Source organism: Orcinus orca, chromosome 8 (genome assembly GCF_937001465.1).
Source record: "Orcinus orca chromosome 8, mOrcOrc1.1, whole genome shotgun sequence".
Classification (NCBI taxonomy): domain Eukaryota; kingdom Metazoa; phylum Chordata; class Mammalia; order Artiodactyla; family Delphinidae; genus Orcinus; species Orcinus orca.
Window position 1 is genome coordinate 6,617,459 of NC_064566.1, and position 24,965 is coordinate 6,642,423.

The following is a 24,965-nucleotide window of genomic DNA, read 5'->3' on the forward strand; positions in this document are numbered from 1 at the left end:
CGCAGTCGCGGCCGCCTTGGGCAGTGGTGCAGTCTTTGAGCAGGTCGCCCGATTGCGCATGCGCGCCTCAAGGTGCTGTGCGACCGGGTCTGGGTAAGACGGCATCCCAGAACTTTAAGGACCTAGGGGCCATGTAAGTCAGCACCGCCGACGCAGAAAAGCCCCTCTCAGGCTTCTCTCCGCTTGCACACCCTCAGTCACGGGACAGTCACTGTCTCACGGACTTTTCCGTGGGCAGCGCCCACCGCTCCAGTAGGCGTCCTCCTAGTGAACTCCCTGGGGTCGTGGCTCCATCAGGTGTTCAACGACGAGCGTGTTCTCCTGAGACCCCCCCAGCTCCACATTCCAACCTCCTCCCAATCCCTACAACTAGTACTGTCTGCAAACGCTGCCTTCCCCCGTTCCTTGGATCGGATTTTTTAACCTGCGCCCTGTGACTGCTACGGAGGTCGAGATGAACTTCTGGGTGTCTGAGTCCCCTGAAATTGATTGTAAAATTTGGCATGTCCGTGTGTTTGAGGGTTTTTTTTCCCCCTTGAGGAGAGGGGCTCTAACCTGAAGTTGCTTAAATGTGAAAGCTCAGACCACACAATCCCTCCTGACACCCCCGCCTCACAGTTGCTCGTTCTGGCGGCCCGTTTGTTACACCGTGCGCCCCTTTAATGGTCCGACCCCTCCCCCACAGGACTGGGAGTTCCCAAAGGCGGAAGCCATTGTGTCCTATTCACTCTTGAATTCCAGCACCCAGCATTTTTAGGAATTGCAGCTCTCGCTCTTGGAGATGCCCCACTCAGTCCTCAGGGCAGAGGCAGAGACGTGTGTGCTGGGAGGGGGCAGCCAGAACACCCAGAGTTCCTCGTCCTGGGAACCAGCCAAGAGCGCTGCATACCCACCTGCCACCACCTACTCCCAACCTGCAGCCTCTTTCCACTACCACCAGGAATCCCACGCTGTATATTCCACAAAGCATTTAATTTTTATCTCAGGGACTGGACTCTCGGTCTGGGCTTGGGGCGGAGTGCTTGTCAGGCTGGCTGCCAGTGGGTTCTTTCTTTGGGGGACTCTTGAGAAGAGTGCTCCATTCTCACTCCCACTGACCTGTGGCTCCTTAAAGATAAAGACACAGATAGAGGCCATTGGGCTGTGCAGCTCCCCACCCCCATAACCAAGGAGACCTGGGCTGTAGAAGGGGAAAGGCCATCATCACAGATGTTGTGGATTCAAATCTGGCTCCTATGCTGTGTGACCCTGAGCAAGTGACTTCCCCTCCTCAAGCCTCATAACCCCTGCTCTGCACCAAGTTGTTCTAAAGCATAAGGGTAGGTGGAGTGACCAGCGTGGCACCAGCCCACAGTGGGGGCTTGATGTGTGGCCAGTCAGGTGGCTGCAGGTTCCCAGATAGGCTCTGCTGCTTATTCATTCCTGTGTCCTTGGGCAAGACCCTACCCCTGGGGTCCTTAGTTTCCTCATCGGAAGTGGGGAAAATAACCCTGGCCCCGCCTTCCTTGGGTGACATGGAGGACAGCGCCTGGGGAAGGCCCTGCTGACTGCGAAAGCTAGACAGAGTCCTCCAGGCCAGGGGGTGGACGGGGCAGGACTGAATTCACGGTAGATCCATTTGGCTGCTCAAGGAGTCCCCTCGGCCTTTCCCCAGGGCAGGGTGACAGGTGGATGAGGCCCTGCAGGGCAGAGTGCTGGTGACCATGCCCTTCCTCCCCACAGCTGGGCCTCACCTGGGTTTCCTGGGGGTGCCCTCCGTATCCCCCTTTCCTGCCTCAGCCAGCAGCCGCTCCTCGTCCAGTCCCAGTGCCGACAGCACCTGGGAGAAGCGCCGGGTCACAGTGAGCCGGGCATTGGCCTGAGGAGAGAGAAGCGGGGTTCCTCTCTCACCTGGGCTGCTGAGGACACAGTGAGCCTCTGCTTACCGAGGGGGTCCCAGGGCTTCCAGATGGGCAGCAGCCCAGGGGTCCCGCTAAGGGGGCCCACGCCCACCTCATCTCCCCACCCACTCGGCCAGTGAGAAGCTCTGGTCTTGGGGAGCCACGTGCTTGCCCAGGTGCTAGCCTCACCTGCATGGCCTGCTGGAACAGGTAGGGCCGGGCCTGCACCCGCTGCTGGATACCTTGCAACTCTGCCTGGTACTCAGCAAAGCGCTGTCGCTCCTGGCGCCTGCGGGGAGACGGGCCTCTGGGTGGCTAACTGTGGACATGAGCCGGCCCCCTCCTGAGCCCACTTGTCCTCATTAAGAACTTTCGGTTTCTGTCCTCCTGCCCTTAGCTTTACAAAACCATTTGATTTCCATCCTTGCCCTGGATTTCTCCTGAGGTCAGTGGGGCGGGAATCATCTGTCCCATTTTACCCATGACACGCCTGAGGCTCAGGAGGGTCAAGGGACTTGTCCAAGGTTGCACAGCTGGGAAGTGAGGGACTGAGCGCTGAACCCAGGTCTGCAGGCAGTGCCAGGCTCGCCCCTCCTCCTAGCCGTCACCAAGGGAGAGGGGCCAGCACTGACTTTGAGCAACTGGACATCTGCATGCACAGCCCTCCCCTCTCTGCATCCACCCCTGCACCCTCTCACACTCTGCCTGTGAGGAGACACTGTGACTGTTGGCTGTGGCTTTGGGCAAAATCCCAGTCTGGGCTCTGGGTTCAGTTTTCTTCTCTGTGCTATAGCCCGAATGGGACAAGCTTGCCAGCATTCTCTGTGGTTCTTATAAGCCGATAGTTTAGAAAATGGGACAGAGGAACTTAAGAAATGTATTGCAAATGAAAGAACACATCCCAGAAAGATCTAGGTTCCACTGGAGAAGCACAATCCCATTTACAAAAACCCAGTCTGTGCGCTTGTCGGAAATCTGTCTGCTCGCAAGCCGTGCATCCTGGCAGTGAGGGGCCCTCTGGCTACACCACACACGGGACCGGGCATCCTTCTGCAGAGCACACGAGAGAGGCCGAAGGGCATGGTGGCAGCACCCACAGACAGAACGGGAGGGGAGAGGCACACAAGACTCCAAAACTCATGCTGGGACTTCCGGCAAGTATGCTGAGCCCTGTGGAAAACACTGGCTTGCTGGGCCAGGCCCCTTGGCTATGTGCCAGAGAAGGAAACTTCCTCCGTTCGAGAAAAAGATGGACTTGAAAACCATGGCCAGGAACAGAAGTCACTGCAAAGAGAAGTCTTCACTGTTCAAGAGGGGATTTTACAGCAGTTACAAGGAGTGGGGAGTGGGGGAAGCATGAGCTGCATTCAGTCTCGGTCTTGCCCGTGAGGTTGTGTACATTTTTCCTGCTTGGTTCTTGATGCTATTTCTGTTAGAATTGAGAGGAAGCCCATGTCTTGGAGCTCTAAGCGAGAAAGGAAGTGATGTCAGTGGATGTCAGCCCTGTCTCAGAATAAAAGTAAAGTACGGAGCTTCCCTACCACAGGGAGATATCTTTTGTGCCCACCCTCCCGGGAAGGGCAGAGTCTCCCATGAAGCTCAGAGGAAAGTTCATGTGCTGGAAGGGCTGAGACACCCCGTGGGAAATATCCTCTCCCCAGTCGAAAATGAAAGGAGTGCGTTTGGAACGCTCCTCTCACTGACATCTGCCACTGGAGTCTGGCCTTCCACTTCCTGCCGTGTGAAGAAACAATGAACTTGAGGTCCGGCAGGGAGAAGGCATCTCCCCGATCACTGGCCAAGGATTCCTGTAAAGTACACGCGACCTCTCGAGTCTTGGTTTCCTCATCTGTAAAGTTGGGAGTGATGAGGCTGAGCCTCAAAGAGTAGGTGATCAGAGCCCCCCTGAGTCCTCAGGGGCCCCATCGCAGGGCAGGAACCCTGTAGTCTCTCAGCAGCGCCCAACTCACCTTGCCCTAGCGCTTCTCCCTGGATGAAAGGGCTGCCTGGGTGCCAGCTGCACCCCATAGGTCCGCAGTGTCAAGGGCATCGGTCATCATATTTACTTGAGTTATCTCCTTCCCTAGCTTGGGCTTTGGGGGGAAGATCCTGGTGCACTTTATCTGAAGATTGGGCATTTGAGCTCTCCGAGGCAGCATAGCAGGGCAGATGAATGGCTGCCTGGGTTGGAATCCCAGCTTTGCCCCTCTGTTGTGACCTTTGACAAATTATTTAAGCGCTTGAAGCCTGACTTTCCTCATCTGTAAAATTATGGGAGTGCTGATGATACCTACTTCACTCTCCTCTTATGAGTCTAAGAAAGATTTGCTTTTAAATATGAATTTGCTTTTTTATGATCAAAATATAGGAAGAAAATGAAACAGATGACTCTTCCCCTGACCACGAACAATGGCTGTTTCCAGGAGCCGGATCACAGGCACTATTCACATTCTCCATGAACTATTTCTGTAATATTTGAATTTTTATAGTAAGCACGCCTGGCATTTGAAATCAGAAAACAAGATTTGAAAGTGTGATAATGCAAGAAGAACATTTTAAACTTCAGCCTTCGACAGCTGCAGGAATTGTTATTATTAACAAGGTGATCCTGGCCCAGCCCCTTCTCCTCCCAGGCCTCAGTGTCTTCATCTGTAAAGCGGCCCGACCTGCCCACCTGGTGGGGAGGCTGGCCCTGGAAGCTCAGCCCGTGGGAAGGTGAGGGCAGGTTCCCCTTGGTCCTTTGGTCTGACACCCAGCACCGCCTCCCTGCCCTCTCCCCTCCAGGCCCCCCGCAGCTCCGGCCTACCTTAGCTCCTCCAGCTTGCGCTGGGCGGCCCCCAGCCCCCGGCTCCCTCTGGGTATGTAGGCTGCCAGGCACTGAGCCAGCCGCTGCTGTAGCCGCTGCTCCCGGGCCCGCCGCAGCTCGGCCTGCTGCCGCTTCTCCTGCTGCTGCTGCTCCCAGGCCTGCAGCCGGTTTCTTGGGTGGGGAGAGGAAAGGAAGAGGGGTGGGAGAAGTCTGCAGGGAACCAGGAGCCTCATGGAGGGCCAGGGGCAGGTAGGGGCGTATGGGGGCCTGGAGGGAGGGACTGCTGCAGCCCAGAGATCCAGGGGCCTGGGGAATGGGGTTTGTTGTGGAAGTTGGACAGGATGCAGGCTGACTCTGGGGGCTCAGCCCTCAGGCCTAGCTCAAGGTCTTTCCCTACGCTTCCTGGAAGCTTCCTGCCTACTCCAGCCAGGGGTGTACCCCAACTCGGACAGTCCTTAGCCTTGTGGAGCTCAGCACACACACCCATGACCTCACCTGTATCGCCAACTTCCCCTTGCAAAGCAGCTCTCCTTGAGGGGAGGGCCCAGATCTTTTCTTCTCTCTGACCCCTATATCTGGTAGGAGCTAGGGTAATGCCTACGGGTTTGAGGGACAGACGGATGAATGGATGGGAAAAAGAAACAAATGGTGATCAGTGGGTGGATGAAAGGATGAAAGGATGGATGGATGGTGTGGACGGTTGAATAGACAGCACCTAGATCCACCTGGAACATTCTTCCCCCAGATGTGATGGTCAGTTCCTCTGGTCAATCAGGTCTTTGCTCAAAGGTCAGAGAAAATGAGACCTCAGCACCCCATCTACCTCCCAGGGACTTTCTATCTCTAGCTATACATTCTGTTCATTTCTTTATCAATTATCCTCCTTCCCAAGTAGAATGTGAGCCTCATGAGAGCAGGATCCTTTGTCTGTCCTCTGCACCACCAATGTATCCCCAGCACCTAGCACAGTGCCAGCACCTAGCACAGTGCCTGACACAGACAGAAACTCAGTATTGATGAGTTCATGCACAACTGAATCATGGTCAGATAGAAAGATGGACAGATAGGCAGACATACACTCAGCACATGTTTATTGAGCACCAACTATGTGCCAGGTCCTTTTAGGGTGCCAGACGGGGGCTGTGATCAAAAAGATCTGGCACCAGGACTTCCCTGGTGGTCCAGTGATAAAGAATCTGCCTTCCAATGCAGGGGACGCGGGTTAGATCCCTGGTTGGGGAACTAAGATCCCACATGCTGCGGGGCAACTAAGCCCACGTGCCACAACTACTGAGCCCAGGCGCCTCAACTAGAGAGCCTGCGTGCCACAAACTACAGAGCCCACACTCTCTGGAGCCAGCACGCCACAGCTAGAGAGAGAAAACCCTCACACCACAACTAGAGAGCAGCCCACGCGCCACAACAGAAGATCCCACATGCCGCAACTGAGACCCAATGCAGCCAAAAACATAATAAATAAATAAAATAAATATTAAAAAAAAAAAAGAGCTGACACTGTCCGTGGAGGAGCCCTCAATCTGTACAAAGGGATGGACAGACAGCCCAACACCTTACCAAGGAATCTGGGCTTTGTCCTAAGGGCACTGGGAAGCATGGAAAGGTCTCAAGGAAGGATAACAGGATAAGACTTGAAGGGTGCTATCAGGATGCTGAATGGGTTCTCACCTACCACTTCTAACTTGTCACCGAGGCCCACTGAGCCAGCCTCCAAATATCTTTTAAATAAATCCCCCTCTCTTTACTCACATGGCCACCCGGTCCAAGCCCTCATCAACCCTCACCTAGACACTGTCAACAGCCCCCATCTGTCTTCCCCTCTGCTCCCACTGTCTCTCGTTCAAGCCCTAAGTATAGTAATGATCTAACTCTTCTGCCATTGTCGCTGTTTTGCCCATCTGCCTCCTTTTCCAGCCGACCTTGAGCTTCTTAGGGCTGAAACCAAGTCTTTTTACCTTTATATCCTGAGGACCCATGAGCAGATACCTGATATATGTCGCATTAATCACTTAGCTAATAAATTAATGAATGGCTAGAAGATGGGAAGTGAATGAAAACTGGCTTGTGTCAATAAACAGTTGGCCAAGCAGACAGATGTATGCATGGATGGTGGATGGATGGATGGATGGATGGTGGATGGTGGATGGATGGACAGATGGTTGGATGATCAGAAAGACTGGTGAATGGATAAATAAAGGAATGAATGAGAGGATGAATGACTGTCTCCTGAAGAACTAGCTCCTTCTCTAGTCCCTGTGCTTTGCTCCCACCCTTCTTCGTCTCCACCTCACCTGGTGGCCTCCTGTCGTTTGTGGAAGGTGCGGTTAGGGAAGTGTGCAAACAGGCAAGTCTCATCAGCTCCCAAGGCATGGGCCTTCCTGTTCCAGCGGGAGGCCTGAACAGCAGCCCGCGATGGCTCCCAGGGCAGCTTTTCGGGATCTGAGCACAGAGGGACAAATCAGGCACTGCCGTCTCTCCTGGCCCCTTGGGCAATCCCTCCCCGCACCTGGAGCGCAGCCCAGCCCAGCCCAGCCCAGCCAGGTGGCTGGCTCCAGCCCCTCTCCGCACTGTGCGGCTTCGTGGGGGAACCCGGGCCTTGAGCCCCACGCTCACCACAGTCCAAGTCCTGCTGCAGCTGCCTCTGCAGCTTCTCCAGGTTCCTCGGCCCCTCCAGCTCCCTGGCCCTTGGCCTCCTCCTCTGTGGTCCTCGGAGGTTGTTGGAGCCAGAGCCACTCCCCTGGCTCCGCAGTTCACTCTCGTCCCAGGCCTCCTCGCCAGAATTCCGCCCCTTTCTTGGAGAACTAGCCCTCCTTCTCTGGGGGACCCTGTGCTCCCCCTCCTCGGCCTCGTCTGTGGCCTCTGCAAATGGCTCCTCCTCCAAGATCGACCCCCTTCTGGGGAGCTGGGGCGGTTCCCCGGGGCTCAGAGCCCTCTCGGCCACCTCAGCGCCCAGGCCTTCTGGCTCGGCCTCCGGCCCCGATCCTGAGCTCTTCCCAGGCAGCTCCGGCTCTTGGCCCCCCGCTTTGCCAGGAGGGATGGGAATGCATCTACAGGCCCTGAGCTGCTGTCTCCTCTCCGGATCTGGCGCCTCTGTCTTCCAGCAGGAGCCACGGGCCTCTGGGTTGTTGGCCGTGGACTTGCGCCTGGACTTGTGCCGATGGACCGCTGGGGGCAAGGGCAGGGCTTGGTGGCCAGGGGCCGAGGCGGAGCCCGGCTGAAGCGGAGCCCGGCCATCTGTGGTGAAGCTCTCCCAGACCCACTGGAAGGGGAAGGAGGGTTTCCGAGGAGGAGAGGGGACCAGACTGAGGAGGGAGAGGGCAAGGGGCAGGGGTCAGGGTCTGTGCGCTGGCCCCAACTGGGGCCTGGCACCCAGCAGCCCCCCAGCCCCTCCGCAGCTGCTTACTCCTCAGCCTCAGCAGAGCCTTGCCCCTTCTTGTTCCGGTCCCTGGGCCTCCGGTCCTTCTTTGCCATCTGCCCTGCGCTCACAGACCTCTGCTGCTGGCCCTGAATTACACCATCACTGCTCCCAAGACTCCCCTGGGCAAAGACAGGAGAGGAGGCCCAGCTCTGAGTAGCTCCCCCAGGGGACCCTCCTGTTCTTTTGTTTGTTTGTTTTATGGCTGTGCCACACGGCATGTGGGATCTTAGTTCCCTGACCAGGGATCGAACCCACACCCCATGCAGTGGAAGCTCGGAGTCTTAACCACTGGACCGCCAGGGAAGTCCCAGGACCATTCTTTTCTGTCAGGCTGGCCCCTCTGGGCCCTTGTTACCACTGAAACTGACTGATCATGACCTGAATTATTAATATTAAAATAGCAACAACTGCTATTTACTGAGCATCTACTGGGTGCTCAGGACTTTCAAGTATTAACTCGTTTAACCTTCCCAAGGATCCATGAGGTAGATATTCGCTATCACCCCTGTCATGCAGATGAGAACACTGGGGCTCAGAGAGGTGAAATCACTTGGCTAAGGTCACACAGCCGGTAAGTGGAGCCAGGACCTGAGTGTGTTGAGTCTGTCTCCAGAGCCCAGATTTGTCACCATTGCACTGTACTGCCTCTGGGCTCCGGATAGCTCTTCTGAATGCCCCACAGGGCCCTGGACTTACTAAGCCAAAGTGGGAAAAACGCATTGTCTTTCCCGAAATCCTGATCCTCCTGCAGTGTTGCAGAAGTTGCTCCATCAGAAGCCTGGGAGTCATCCCTGGGCATCATCCTTTTCTTCATCCGACATCCTGCAGGCCTCCCTGTAGTCCCTGCCCGCCTGGGGCCTCCCTGACTCTCACCTGGGCCTCAGCTCCAGTCTTGTGACTTCTCAAGGGCTTCCCTCAGCCCTAGCCTCCCCACCCCAGAGAGCCAACCTGCCTCTGGGCCGTTGGCTATCCCCCCAAGGAGCCCCCCTCACCTGCTCAGCTTGGGGGATGCTTGAGAGAAGCTTGAGCAGACATGGGACCGTCCCTGGAGCCTGCTGTGGTGTGTCTTGCCCTGGTCTCCCCGATGCGGTCCTTACCAACTGTTGGTGGGCGTTTAGCATGTTGGTGTCTTGTCCCATCCCCCGCCCCGCCCCACATCTGCCAACCTTGGAACTCCCTGTCCACCGTCTCTATGGCAACCAGTCCTCAGCCAGTCTCAAGGGCTCTGGCAAAAGCAGGCCAGGAAGGGTATATATATAAGTCCTACTTCCTTCCGGAGGGGAGAGTTGGGCAGGATGCTGAGAAAGAGTCCAGGCCTGGGAGTCCAGAGATCCAGGGCCAAGGCCTGCCTCTGCTCCTGACTCTGCAGGACTCCCCGTTGACCGAGTACAATTCCCCCCTGCCCTTGCTCAGCCTGTGTTTCACCATCTATCTATCAAAGGGGTCTCAGGACTCCCCATCTCAGAGGGTTCTCACACCCTATGAAGATGGCAGATGGCGCCTGCCGTGTCCCTCTCCCTCCGCCTGCCTCCTTGCTGCCCCTCAGCCCCTGCTGAGGCCATGTAAGGGGCAAACTGAACCCTCACAACAAGATCTTGTTCAAACCACTTACCCTCCGAGGCCCTGACAGGACAGGAAAGGCCAGGAAGTTGAATACCACGTCCAGGAACAAGGCAGCAGGCAAACCAGAGCACTGAGGAGGCTCTGGAAGGAGAACATGCAGCTCTCATTCCAAAGTTCTAAGCATCGCCAAAAAGCCTTGACACGGTAAATCCCCGTGAGATGCCGGGAGCTGACCACTATGACCAGCAGTATAGGGACGTGGTGCCGAGCTGAGGCCCTGGAGATGGAGTAGCGTGGCTTAGCCTCTCACCGGTCTGTGACCTTGGGCAAGTCACTTCTCCCCTCTGCCAAACTGGAATCGGAGGCCCATCCCGTAGGTTTGTTGCAAGGATTCGATGAAATCACAAAGGCAACACACTCAGTAAATGTTGGTTAAAACTGCTAAAAATCACTGATGACTATTGGTAGGCAGCAGAGTACGATGGTCAGGAGTACAGAGGAAAGGGACTTCCCCGCGGTCCAGTGGTTAGGACTCCGCACTTCCACCGCAGGGGCACGGGTTTGACCCCTGCTGGGGGAACTAAGATCCCGCAAGCTGCGGGGCATGGCCAAAAAAAAACCCCCAAAAAACAGAGGAAGCACGGGGGTTGAGATCCCAGCCCCTCCACGTGTCACGTACCTTCTCTGTTTCCTCATGGGCAACATGGGGCTGGTTATAACAGTGTCTACCTTCTAGGGCTGTGGCAAGGATTAAATCAGTTAATATATACACACATGCATCATGGAACATTTCCACAGCTCGTCACAACTGCCAGGTGAGAGTTGTTATTAATCAGCCAACAGTGCGGCCCCGGTGAGACTGCTCGTGGAAGTAAATCCCAGCAGATGCCCTACGGGCATGTTTTGCTCAGAGCTTTGTTGCTGTGGACCCCTGTCTGCTTGCAGACTCCATCCCAGTAGCACCTCTGCAATGAGCACATTTCACTGAACAACCTAAGTAACGCTCCAGGGAAAGATCTTTTCCAGTCAAAATAGGTCAACTCTGCTCTTTCTGGTGGGCCGCCAGCCCCGCGCATCCACCTCCTCTGCTGAATGTCACCCGTGGGACCCCAGGTGAAGGACAAGTGTGTGGGCTGCTCCATTTTCAGAGAGCAAGTCCCCTCCAGACCCCCACCGAATTGATTTTTTGGACAAACTCTGGGCTACTTCCTTCCTTGGCAGAGGACGGGTCTGGGTTCCTCAGGTAAATCTTTTCACGAGGTGTCTACAGACCTTTCCAGCCACACTCACTCCTCAAGTGAGCTCCTCCAGTCTGCTGGCCTTAAAAGACATCTATCACCTTCCAGGTCTGCCCGAGGTTACATATCTCAGGACTGACCTCTCCCGCAAAGTCCAGACTCGTATCCAACGGCCCATTCGACAACTCCACTTGGATGATGAATAAGCATATTAGTTAATTTGACATGTTGAAATTCAGACTTTCCATCTGCCCCATCTCAGTCAAGGCCACATCCATCCTTCCTGCTGCTCACGCCAAAATTCTGGTGTCACTGTGGACTCCTCTCTTTCCTTCACACTCCACACCCCAAGCACTAGCAAACCCTGCTGGTGCCGCCTTCAGAATACACACAGAATCCAGCCACTTCTCCCCTCCACCACCATTAGCACGCTCCCCCAAGCCCCCACCCCTTCTCATCCGGATCACTGCAGTAGCCCCTGCGCCCAGCTTCTGCTCTTGCCCCAAGTCTGTTCTCTACTCAGCAGCCAGAGTGATCCTGTTAAGACTGGAGCCTGTCCTGCCTTGTTTAAAACCCTCCAATGGATTCCCATTGGCTGCACCGCACGTCTTGCGGGATCTTAGTTCAACCAGGTATGGAACCCAGGCCCCCTGCAGTGGAAACGCCAACTCCCAACCACTGGACTGCCAAGGAATTCCCAGGATCCCATCTCTTGAGGAGTAAAAGAAGAAGTCCTTACCATGGCCTACTAGGTCCTGTGTGATCCATCTGCCCCATCTACCTGCAGGTCCCACCACAAGCACCTGCTTCGGAACACGGGAGCCGTTGAACTGTTGGCTTATGCTTGGCCTTCGATGCCAAAACAGACCTGAAACCGTGGACCTTTTTAATGTCTTGTGATTTTGCATGTGTGTGTGTGTAATTTCTCAACAAAAGTGACATCATACTCTTTTTGCTTAATAGTATATTATGCTTACCTTTCCATGTCAGTACATGCAGAGCTACCTCAGCCTTCACACTGGTTGTCACCCTATGTCTGACATGATGTACTAAACTCATCTCCTCCTGTCAGACACGCACACAGCTTCTGCTAGCTTCCCTGGGACAGACATTGCAGCAGTGACATCCCTGGAAATGTGCCTTTGCACGTGAGGTATTTCTGCAAGATAAGTTCCTTTAAGCAAACTTGCTGGCTGTCAGCAATTTAATTTTGATAACGCTTAATCACTGTCCCCAAATGCTCAATCAATATAGATTTCAATCCACAGTGTTTACACCCTCGCCAGCAAAACATAGTATAATTTAAAGAAATCTTTGCTGTGCTCACTTCAGCAGCACATATACTAAAATTGGAACGACACAGAGAAGATCAGCGTGGACCCTGTACAAGGATGACATGGAAATTTGTGAAGCGTTCCATATTAAAAAAAAATCTTTGTTAATCTCATAGGTGAAAAAATACGAACTCGTTGCTGTAACTTGCATTCCCTTCATTATTTGTGAGATTCGTATATTTTCCTAGCTTTATGGGCCATTTGTGCTTCCTCTGTGAATTCCCTGTTCGCGTCCTTTGCACATTTCTCTTCTGGTCCTCGGGCACAGGGTGCTGAGTTGATTATGTTCCTTATTTCACAGTGTATGAGAATCACCAATGGATACAAGGTCAATCTCTTGTTTTGGTTTAGCATTTTTTTCTCCTTTATCTTTGCTCTTCATTCCCATTTCACTTAAATAGGAATGGCTCTGTGAAGTATCTAATATCATGTTTATGCATTGGTGGTTTTAGTTTATATAAATGTATTATGCTGTTGACCTCATTTTTGTTCCTTACTCTTCTCTCTGAACGCCACGTTTTGAGAAGCTGTCTGTTGTTTCTGACTGTTGCCTAAAGTTCTGTAGTTTGCTTCCATTACGCTTTACTATGCATTCCCCTGAGGTTGGATGCCAACGTTGCCCCCAACTTCTGTTTCCACACAGGACACTGCAGTCAACGCCCTTGTATATGCCTCTTTGTACATCTGCACGAGAATTTCTGGGGCTTATTTACCAAGGATTGAGAGTGTGGGATCTTGAAACAAATGTATATCTCTTTTTAGATTGCTTGAAAAAGAAGTTGTACCAGTTTATATGCCTGCAAAAGTGATAAGGGGTTCTGTCGGCCCACACCCTCACCAAACATCAGTATTCACCTGATGAATTTTTACTCACCTGATAGTTATAAAAGGGTATCTCCCTGGGATAAACCATAATGGAAAAGAATACAAGAAAGAATGTATATATGGGACTTCCCTGGTGGTCTAGTGGTTAAGAATCTGCCTTCCAATGCAGGGGATGCGGGTTCAATCCCTGGTGGGGGAACTAAGATCTCACGTGCCATGGGGCAACTGAGCCTATGTGCCACAACTAGAGAGAAGCCCATGCGCCCTAACAACAGATCCTGCATGCTGCAACGAAGATTCCGTGTGCCACAACCAGGACCGATGCAGCCAAATAAATAAATAAATATTTTTTTAAAGTATATATGTGTATAACTGTGTCACTTTGCTGTACAGCAGAAATTAACACAACATTGTAAATCAACTACACTTCAATAAAAAAATAAATTTTAGGGACTTCCCTGGAGATCCAGTGACTAAGATTCCGTGCTCCCAATGCAGGGGGCACGGCTTCGATCCCTGGTCAGGGAACTAAGATTCCACATGCCATGCGGTGCGGCCAAAAGAAAAATACATATATGTATATATAAAATGAATGAAAAAATAAATTTAAAAACATGGTATCTCATTGTAATTTTAACTGAATTGTGCTGATTACTTCTTTGACCCCATCTTCATTAATTTTTTGCCTTTGGGCCAGTTCAGTTCAGTTCAGTTCAGGGGTATTTGTTTCTGTTCATGGCCATTTCTCTATTGTGTTTCTTGGCTTTTTCTTATTAACTTGCAGGAGTTCTTCATTCACTAGGTTGCAACCAGCTATCTATCAACATGATCTCTGATGGCCTTTGTGGAGCAGAAATACTTAATTGTTTTTGTTTGTTTGTTTTTGTTTTTGTTGTTTTTGCGGTACTCGGGCCTCTCACTGCTGTGGCCTCTCCCGTTGCGGAGCACAGGCTCTGGACGCGCAGGCTCAGCAGCCATGGCTCACGGGCCCAGCCGCTCCGCGGCATGTGGGATCTTCCCGGACCGGGGCACGAACCCGCGTCCCCTGCATCGGCAGGCGGACTCTCAACCACTGCGCCACCAGGGGAGCCCGAAATACTTAATTTTGATGTGCTCAGATCCATAAATGTTTTGAATGAGGGTTTGCATTCTGGATGTCTTAAGAAGTCCTTTCCCTACCCCTAGGTGGGGCATTCTTCTCTATTTTATGCTATTAGATCATAATCTAACATCTGTGTTCAGAGTGAAATGCTCTACACTTTTCCTTTTCTGATACTGTTCTTTTCTGGTTTGGGAGTCACCTGAGGAAGTGGGCAGCCTTTTCTCATTCTCTGTTTTCTGGAACAACTGGTATAAGATAAGGACCATCTCTCTGTTCCTTGAAAGTCTGGTGGGCTCCACTGGGAACCTTTGGCACTGGAGTCTTAGATTATAATCTTCTTTACTGGTTATTGATCTATTGAAGTTTTTGATAGTTTTGTACCAATTTTGGCGTTTCACACTTTTCTGAAAAGGCCTTCACTTTGATTAAGTTTTTATTTTGGGTGACATACAATTATTTGTAACATTCTTTTCTTTTAAATTGGAGTATAGCTGTTTTACACTGCTGTGTCAGTTTCTGTAATATTCTTTGATATTATGGCATTTTAAATTCTCTGGGGGCTCGGAAGTCGGGTCATGTGGCCCAGTGGCCACGGGAAGGTCTTGGGATTGGTCCTAAGCATGATGGAAAGTGTGAGAGGATGTTAGAAGACCCATTTTGTCACGCAAAACCCCCGGTCTACTTGAAGATTATAAAGGGTTGGGAGGGTGGATTCTGGAAGGAGAATTTTGTGATGAGATTGATTTAGAAAGGGAGTCCCAACACTCCCCTCAGGGACTAGGGCTGGGGTCTGCCTTCTAATCCCAAATCTGGGGAGAGGTGTTTCAAGAAAGCTGCCTGGAGAGCTTGAGATGGGCTACCTGAAGTCGTGGCAGCCCAGTGGATCAAGGGTACAGGAGACTTCCAGAAAGGCTGCGGAGCCACGGTGGGAACTGGCCAGCACTGTGGAGAAACATGGCACAGAAAGTCACGACTTCATCTGAGGGCATAGAGACAAGTTTCCTTTGGAATTTTAGAGGGACATTGGGAGACAAATTATCCTTTATTATATCCCGCGCATCTTGTATTGTCACAGTAGCCTCACAGTAGAAGATTTTGAGGGGAGGAAGTGATGGGGGCTGATTCAGGGCCTTTTTTTTTTTTTTAAGATTTTTTTTGATGTGGACCATTTTTTTTAAAGTCTTTATTGAATTTGTTACAATATTGCTTCTGTTTTATGGGGGGGGGGGGTTGTTTGTTTGTTTTTGGCTGCGAGGCATGTGGGATCTTAGCTCCCTGACCAGGGATCGAACCCACACCCCTTGCATTGGAAGGCAAAGTCTTAACCACTGAACCACCAGGGAAGTCCCTGATTTAGGTGGTTGTTGTTTTGTTTTTTTTCTTTGAGGCAAGGAGTAGTGACTTTATTCACAACACCGGCAGACTGAGAAGATGACGGGCTAGTGTGCCCAAAAAACCATCTTATCGGGGTCTGAATGCCCGTTTCTTTTATAGAACAAAGATGGGGAGCAAGTGAGGAAGTAAAGTAAAAAGGCTATTAGCTTTGCGTGGCTTGGCCAGCATCGGGGAGGGGACGTGTTAATTTCTTCTTTTCTGCAGCCATTCACAGGTGGGCAGTGGGCAGCATGGACGAATATCCCTCCCTCCTGGGGCCTTGATCTGTACACTGTGTAACTTTCTTTCCACAAGTGGAGACATCTGAGTTGTTCCCCCGATGAGAAAGACTGCCTGTGTCCAGCATCATCTACGAAACTTCATCAGAGATTCCACGAAGCCCCTACTGTGTCCCAGCCCCTGTCAGGGTCTGGTACAACCAAAGTGCTCAATAAATATTTGTTGGGTGAATGAACTAAATTCACCTCTCTCCCTGGCAGTGTTAGTCAAACTTATTTGCCCAGGATATATTCAAAAGACAAGCAAGGCCTTCCCTGGTGGCACAGTGGTTGAGAGTCCGCCTGCCGATGCAGGGGACACGGGTTCGTGCCCCGGTCCGGGAAGATCCCACATGCCGCGGAGTGGCTGGGCCCGTGAGCCATGGCTGCTGAGCCTGCGCGTCCGGAGCCTGTGCTCCGCAACGGGAGAGGCCACAACAGTGAGAGGCCCACGTACCACAAAAAAAAAAAAAGTAGGAAACAACCCAAACGTCCGTGGAGGGATGAATGAATCAACAAAATATGGTATATACATTAATAGACTAGTGTTCAACCTTAAAAAGAAATTCTAACACATGCTACAACATGGATGAACCTTGAAGACTTTATGCTAAGTGAAATAAACCAGACACATATGGATAAATATTGTATGATTCCACTTATATACGATGCCTAGAATAGTCGATGACATAGAGACAGGAAGTAGCACAGTGGTTACCAGGGGCTGTGGGAAGTGGGGAATGGGGAGTTGGTGTTCAATGAGAATAGAGTTTCAGTCTGGGATGATGAAATAAATTCTGGAGATGGAGAATGGTGATGGTTGCACAATGTGACAGTACTTAATGCCACTGAACTGTTCACTTAAAACTGGTTAAGGGAATTCCCTGGCGGTCCAGTGGTTAGGACTCCGCGCCTCCACTGGGTCAGGTACACGGGGACCAGGAACTGGTTTGCTCACAGCCTAAGGCCAGCACCTAGCACAGCCTGGCACTAAGCAGGTGGTCAGCAGATCTCTATAAATATCTCTGTTAACAACGCTTTTATGAGGCCCATTTTATACTAAGGAAACTGAGGCACAGAGAGGTGGGGTTATCTGCTCAAAGCCACAAGGCTGGTAAGGGGTGGTGCCAAAATACAAAATACATACAAGGAGTATAGCCCAGAGCCCAGACTCCTTGGTGGGGGTGAGGGCTCTGCTCCCTGGAATATGGTAGGGAGGTGGATCCTGACGGGGAGATGGGACCAGGTAAGTGATGAAGTGGGGCCTTTGGAGGAGCAATGGAGGCCCCAGCCCCTACCTCATCCTCCGTCCCCTGCCCCGAAACTGTTTGGCTTCCCTGCTACTTCAGATGTAACTTCAGACAAAGGTGGTGCGCGGGGGCGGGGAACCCACAGACAGAAACAAAACTCAGAGAATTTAGGGGAAGGGGAAAGTGAAACCAGCCCTGGGCACAGGGCAGGGGTGGGAGAGAATCAGTGACTGGAAAAAAGGGCAGCACCCCAGCCCCTCACAGGAACAAGGAAGGGTGAGGACTCCAATGGCCAGAGTCCCTGCATACCTGCTGGCTGCTGCTTCCACACACCGGCCTCACTGGCACCCCCCACCCAAATTGGTTGTTTGCACATTTGTTCATCGGAGCAGGTTGACCTTTTTCTTTTGTGCTCTTCTCGCCAGAGCCCAGAGCAGTGCCTAGCACAGAGTAGGTGCTCAGGAAATATTTGTCGAGTGAGTGAAGGAAGGAAATACCTATGACCCCAAGAGCACTGCAGGGCCACTGTTTACTTGTCCTTATAGGACACTGTCTAGGAGGATCAATTCGTTTGGCCCATTCTGAAGATGACAATTGACAATATTTTTTGGTTTTGCTTTAAACATGGCGTGCATAGACTTAGCTGTTCATCTCTTTGGTTTGAGCACTTCAGGCACCACCAGGGTCCTGAAAAGCCTTCCTTTAAAATGGACTTTGCTTGGGAATTCCTTGGTGGTCCAGTGGTTAGGACTCCGCACTTCCACTGCATGGGACACAGGTTCGACCCCTGGTCGGCGAACTAAGATCCTGCAAGCGAGGCGTGGCCAAAATAAATACATTAATTAAATAAAATGGACTTTCCCTTTCAGCCCATCCCCAATCCCATTCTTGCTCCCCACAGCGCCCCACTCTTGTGCGTCTAGAGCATGTCCTTCCAGTCTGCTTTCCAGGCATTGATTTCCATCTGTGTCAATTACAGGCACCATTTATTGAGTGCTTACCATGTGCTAGGCACAGTGCTAAGCACTTTATATGTCACGTCTCATTTATTCATCATACGTCCCTGAAAGAGGTGCTATTATTTTCTTTTATATATAAATTTATTTATTTTATTTTTGGCTGAGTTGGGTCTTTGTTGCTACACGCGGGCTTTCTTTAGTTGCAGCGAGTAGGGGCTTCTCAATGCGGTGGCTTCTCTTGTTGCAGAGCACCGGTTCTAGGTGCGTGGGCTTCAGTAGTTGTGGCATGCGGGCTCAGTAGCTGTGGCTCACGGGCTCTAGGGCGCAGGCTCAGCAGTTGTGGCCCACGGGCTTAGTTGCTCCGCAGCATGTGGGATCTTCGACCAGGGCTCGAACCCGTGTCCTCTACCTTGGCAGGCAGATTCTTAACCACTGCACTACCAGGGAAGCCCAAGAGGTGCTATTATTGTCGCCACTTTACAGATGAGGAAACTGAAGCACAGAGAGCTTAAGTCACTGGCCCAAGGTCACAGAATAAATGGCAGAAATATACGGCATTGCTGTGCTTGTCTGTGTTTTGACTTTCCATAAAAACTGCAGTGCTATAGATCTTGTTCTACATTTTTCTGTTTTTCTGATACGTTGAAGCTTTGTCCACATTGCTACCTGCCACGCAGCACCCCAGTGACAGACAGCTTGGCAGCCTGTAATACTTCACCACTTCTAACCATGCCTAGGGCATGTCTTTCTCTTTGTGAGAGGTTTTACCCACGAATGGAACTTCCGGAAGTCACTTAGCCATCATACTGATGGCTTTCAAACACGCCAGAAGCACCTGACTTCTGTGTACCCACCTCCCCACCAGCCATCAGTTTTATCTTTCTTCCTTTTTTTTTTTTGTTGGCACTTGTGGGATCTTAGTTCGCCGACCAGGGATTGGCCCCGGCATTGGAAGCGTGGAGTCCTAACCACTGGACCGCCAGGGAATTCCCTTATCTGACTTTCTGTTCTTGCCAATCTGATGGGTCTCATGTGAGATCCTGTGTTTTCCTTTGTAGCTTTCTGATTACTGGGGTGGGTGCAGAAATCTTAGCGCTTATTCCATTTCTAAAAATAACATTTGAACACACACAAGCACACAAAATAGGAAGGACATGATTTCAGAATAAAGAAAGCTCACTCTGGTGATGGGAGGTGAGTGTCGCCCAGGTCCTGCCCCACTCCCCAGCTACAAGGAACCCCCTGAGAGAGTCCAGAGCTACCTGCCACTCTCACCAAACACTCTGCCAAGGAGAGGAGGGACCAGGACCCTGGTGGAGCACCTGGATCACAGGTGTCACTCCCTTGCCGCAGTTCCTATAGCCTAGAAGAGCGGGAACTTGGTCCCATCCACGTCCTGGAGACAAGCTTACCACACCCAAGAAGGAATGGGGGGACCTCAGAACTCCACCTCCCCACACTCTGGACCCCTAGGCAGGCCAGTTTACAAGCCCCTGCCCGTCTCTGTGCCAATGAGCAAACTCGGGGCACTCGTCCCACTTCCTGAGCCTCAGTCTCCTCCTCTGTAAAATGGGAGGTGATGGGAACACCTCTCCGAGAGAGTGGACTCAGATACAACGCTGGGTCGTGCTGCACTCAGATACACAGCGCTGCAGATCAGTCCACCAGGCCAGTGGGCGGTGGGTGAGGTTACTCCCACCCCTTATCTCTCCCTCCTTCCCCCTCACCTCCTCCTCCAGCCCCTGGGGCCTCCAGGTGTGGCAGCCCCTGGGGGGGGGGGCAGGTGTCGGGGAGGAGCCCACACCACTACCTTCTCTCCCTCCACGAAGCTTCTGGGACCCTGAGGGGCCGTCAATGCCAGAAGGACACCCCTTAGCCAAGGTGGGCTGAGTACAAGGCTGGTGCCTCCTCAATCTGGGTCCCGGGTGGTGGATGAGGAAGTGGGAGCTGGGGGAGACCACAGGGAAAGCTGAGCGGATCAAATCTCAATCCTGGCCTTTGCTCTCACTGTCCCCTCTGCTCTTTCCCCACCGATAGCCTGTGGCCTGCACACTCCTCACTTAATGGGGCTTTCTACTGAAATCTCACCTTATCAGTCTCCCCTGAACGCTGCATAGAATGGCTGGGGCCACCCGTCCTGCCCTGCCTGGGATTCCCCACTCCTTTATTATGTTTGTTTGTTTGTTTTTTGTTTTTTTGTGGTATGTGGGCCTCTCACTGTTGTGGCCTCTCCCGTTGCGGAGCACAGGCTCCGGAAGCGCAGGCTCAGCGGCCATGGCTCACGGGCCCAGCCGCTCCGCGGCATGTGGGATCTTCCCGGACCGGGGCATGAACCCGTGTCCCCTGCATCAGCAGGCGGACTCTCAACCACTGCGCCACCAGGGAAGCCCCCCACTCCTTTATTATGCTTCCTTTTCCCCAGTACACGTTATCGCCATCTGACATACTATTTATCTTCTTTATTGTCTGTCTCTCTCCATCAGAAACGAACTCCAAGAAACGCTTTCTTCGTGTAATCACCACTACCTAGAATAGTATCTGGTGTGCAGTAGGTTCTCAATGGACATGTAGATAAAATAAAGTTTTTATGTTGTATCATAAAGGTGTGTGTATCGTTAAGTGTGCAGCTTAGTATATTTTTATATATAACCGTCACCCAGTTCAAGCTATGGAACATTTCCAGAAGGCTTCCCAGTGACCCCCCCCCATCAGCCCCCAGCCCAAGGTAATCGTTATACTGACTTCCATCACCATCGGTTAGTTTCACCTGTCCCTGAACTTTATTTAAATGAATTATGTCATAGCGTGCATTCACTCTTTTGTTAGGTTTCTTTTGCACAACATAACGTCTATAAGATTCGTCCTGATACTGCGTGTCACAGTGGTTTGTTCTTTTGTGTTTGTTTTATTATATATTATCCTATCATTTTATTTATTCATGCTCTTGTTGATCGGATTTGGATTGTTTCCAGTTGGGGGCTATGAACATTCTTGTACGTGTCTTTTGGTGGCCGTATGCCTAGGAGTGGCATCGCCGTGTCACACGGAAGTGTATGTTGATAGACTCGATGAGAATCTGCAAAAGCGTTCTCTTTCTTCTTTTTTTTTTAATTTATTCATTTGGTTGCGTAGGGTCTTAATTGCGGCAGGAGGGCTCCTTAGTTGTGGCATGCAAACTCTTAGTTGCGGCATGCATGTGGGATCTAGTTCCCTGACCAGGGATCGAACCCGGGGCCCCCTGCATTGGGAGTGTGAAGTCTTATCCACCACGCCACCAGGAAAGTCCCTTCTTTTTTTTCCTCCAAACCGTTTTCTAAGGTGGTTGCACCCACTGCTATTCACCCCAGCAGGGTGAGTTCTGGTGTTGCCACCTCTACCCTAGCATAGGTGGTATCAGATTTTATTTATTTAATAAAAGAGCTTTTTGTTTATTTATCTAATTTATTTACTTTTGTTCCCCACCCAGGGATTGAACCCGGGCCCGCAGCAGTGAGAGCGTGGAATCCTAACCATTGGAGCACCAGGGAATTCCCAGACTTCCTAGTTTCTGTCTTCTGGTGGGTGGCTGGCAACTCATTTCCCTGCTGGGTGATGATGTTGGGTGCTTAATAAACGTTTGTTGAATGGATCCTTAAATGGGCTGTGGAGGGGGGGCTTTCCACTTGGCAGGGAGGGGTGGGTCTGTACTCTTCACATGAAGGTCACAGCTGCTCCCTCTTTCACACACTGGTCACACTTACACCCTGGGGCACAGTTGATGCCGGGCTGAGGCATTCAGGCTCAAGGCTCCCCAGTGGACAGACAATAAAGAATGACAATCATCTGGTTCCCAGGAAGAGCTCTGCAGATGGGGTACTGACAGGCTGCCTCTCCCTGTGCCCAGTGGTACCCAGAGGGCAGGGCAGAGCCATCTTTTCCCATTCCCAGGAGGCACCCAGAGGCCAGGCCCCGCCAGAAGCACCGTCTCCCTGGGGCCCCTGCCCTCTGTCTCAGGAGGCCACACTCCTAACACTCGTCAAAGGCTGGGTCAGGCCCTTCCCAATGGTCCATGAGGTCCTGCGGCAGAAGCTGGCTGGTCACCCAGGTTGGCCAGACCACCTTCCCCAGCCTCCCTCGGGTGGGACCCTGTGACAGGTCCAGTGGGAAAGTAAACAGAGGCAATGGGACCACTTCCAGCCCTGGCCCAGGAAAACCTCCGCAGGCTGAGACTCCCCGTTCCGCAGTGACTTTGAAAGCCATGAGTTGAGGGTGGTGGGGCCACAAGATGGAAGGAGCCTGGGCCCAGAAGTCCCTCTTGGAGAAGCACGGCCCACTGAGCAGAGAAAACCCGTTATGAACCTTACGTGGGCAAGAAATACATTTCTATTGTATTTCAACCTACACATATTGAGTTTGTTACATTAACCCTTTACCCTAACTAATAGGTATAACTCGTACATAGAGTTTAGTACATATAACTAACACAGGTAATAACTAGGCCCCGTTTTACAGATGAGAGAACTGAGACAGAGAAGCTGAGAACTCGTTCAGGGTTAATAAGTGAAGAAGCCAGGATCTGAATCCGGGACTAATGAGGTTCTACTCATAAGCACCCTGTCAAGACTGAGTCAACAGGCTGAGGATGCAGAGACCCAGGGCAGCGGCTCCTGGGCGTCTCACTCCCACCTGCACCTCCTGGATGAAGGGAGGCTGCTCCCTGCACCCTTGCCTCCTCGCCTTCCCCAGCCATCGCCCACCCTCTCCATGCAAAATCTCACCTTTTGGACAGATCCCAGCAACGGGCTCCCAGGGTCTCTTTGTCTCCCACCCACGTGCCTTGCATGGCTTGGCAGGCCTTCGGCTCCGTGGACCCCAGAAGCTCACCCTCCCTGGGACTGTGCCCAACTTACTGCTGGAGAAAACCGCTTGCTCCCTCTCCGGGGCCAACAGGAAGCACCTCCCATGCACAGTCCTTGCCAGCCAGAGCTCTCTTAGTTACAAGTAACAGAAAGCCAGCTGGCTTCTAGAGAGAAAAATTTTTTTATTGGCTCACGTGACTAGGAAGTCCAAGGTATACAGGCATCAGGGTCCAGGTTATCAGATGTTACCAGAAGATGGTGCCTCTGAGCCTCCGGGCACTGCTGTGCTGGCCCTGTGCTCAGTCAAAATCACCCTTTGGGGTGGGAAGCAGCTTTCAGCACCCACCAGCCTCCATTCCACCAGCCTTGCTACCCCAGTGTGGCCACTGTCATACTCACCTGGACTCCTGAGAGGGTTCCCTGCTGCCACCAGAGCCACGCGGAAGCCAGCGGCGATCTTGTCAAAACCCTTTCCCAAGGGTCCCACCTAAAGTCCCAGGGCTCATGTGTGTTGCCCACTGGGGTCATGACACTGCCTACGTACTCATGGCGGTCAGAGCCTGTTTGATTGGCCAGGCTGGCGGTTCCCATGCCTCAACCCCACGGAGTGCAGTCAGCTGCACACACCACAGGCTGAGTAGGGATGTTTCCCCAAAAGGAACCGGGGGCTTTCCTTTCTTACACCTAGAGCAGGAGCAGATGAGAAGCAGACAAGACCCATGTGCCCTCAGGCTCCAGCTGCCCTGGGCCCACCCAGGCCTGCCATGGTGCCTCCCACTTCACAAAGAAGTCATACGCCATCAGATAAAAACCGAATACCTCAGTCCCCCACCAAAACCTACTCAACCCCTCTCCCCAGTTAGGCTGGGGTTGGCTTCGGGCAACCCCACCTCACTCCATCAGTCCCCCCTCCCATCCCTTCAGCCCCTTCAGTCTGCATTTCTGCCATCTTAAAAAATAACCCCCCCGGGGCTTCCCTGGTGGCGCAGTGGTTTTGAGTCCGCCTGCCAATGCAGGGGACACGGGTTCGTGCCCCGGTCCGGGAAGATCCTGCATGCCGTGGAGCGCCTGGGCCCGTGAGCCATGGCTGCTGGGCCTGCGCGTCCCGAGCCTGTGCTCCGCAGCGGGAGAGGCCGCAACGGTGAGAGGCCCGCATACCGCAAAAAAATAAAATTAAAATAAATAAATAAACCCCAATCCGTTCCTCCGTCCTCACTCTGAGCCACTGCCCTCTCCCACCTCCCCTCCACGGTTCTGAGTGTTGCTTCCACTCACCTCCAAGTTTCTCACCTCGCTGTCCCGTCCACAACCCCCAAGCCACTGAGGCATCCGACAGCTGAGTTCTCCCTCCTCCCACATGCCCCTGGGTGGGCACCGCAGTGGCTCCTGGGGGGCCCTTGGGCTGGCTGCTCTTCAGTCTATTTTGGTGGTCTGCCCCAGCCCTCCCCTCTCCCCGATGCTCAAGGTTCACACACCTGTCTTTAGCCCCCTATGTCCAAGCGCCCACTCCACTCCTCTCCTCAGTGGCCTCACAGACACCCCAAACCCATCACAGCCAAACTCGAGATCTTGCTAACCCTCTTCTTCCTATTCTCCCCCAGCCCCACCCAAAGAAACCTGGGAGTCCTTGAGGATCCCCTGCCCCTGATGCAGTCAGTCATCAGCGTCCAGGATTCCCGACAGCACGCCATGCCTCCCCGCCCGCCTCACCAAGCCACTGCTCCCTGAAGACACACATCTACCTCGCGCCCGCAGCTCCAGGGTCTGCTCAGGGTCACAGCCTGCTCGCTCACAAGCCAGGCTTCAAGGCCGCCACAACCCCACGTACCTCTGCTCCCACTGCCCCTCCCCACACGCCCTGCAAGGCAACTGGCCCAAGCTCTTGTTTACAAGACTGTTGCCATTTCCTGTCCCGTCTGTCCCTTTGCAGCAGCCCAGAGTGAGCAGAATGGTCTCCATTAGACAGACAAGAAGAGGCCACTCACAGAAGGGCAGAAACCTGCCCAGGCTCACACAGCACAATGAGACAGGTTGTCTCCCAGCATGACCGGCACCAGCTGGCTCAGGCCCTCTGCCACTCTG

At 52.6% G+C, this 24,965-nt stretch overlaps 1 protein-coding gene and 1 non-coding gene across 2 annotated transcripts; one reads left to right on the plus strand and one right to left on the minus strand.

Annotated features, from left to right (window-relative positions):
• Positions 1–36: 36 nt before the first annotated feature.
• Positions 37–11,332, minus strand: TSGA10IP (testis specific 10 interacting protein). Its single transcript, XM_004264389.4, is given in 9 exon segments — positions 37–1,060; positions 1,062–1,107; positions 1,734–1,858; positions 2,070–2,169; positions 4,687–4,857; positions 6,996–7,143; positions 7,318–8,006; positions 8,108–8,241; positions 9,115–11,332. Coding segments are annotated over 9 exon segments (1,638 nt in total). The 5' UTR covers positions 9,262–11,332; the 3' UTR covers positions 37–982.
• Positions 11,333–12,242: 910 nt separating this feature from the next.
• On the plus strand, positions 12,243–12,349 carry LOC117199032 (U6 spliceosomal RNA). Its single transcript, XR_004480219.1, has one exon. It is a non-coding gene; the product is annotated as a U6 spliceosomal RNA (small nuclear RNA).
• Positions 12,350–24,965: the final 12,616 nt, after the last annotated feature.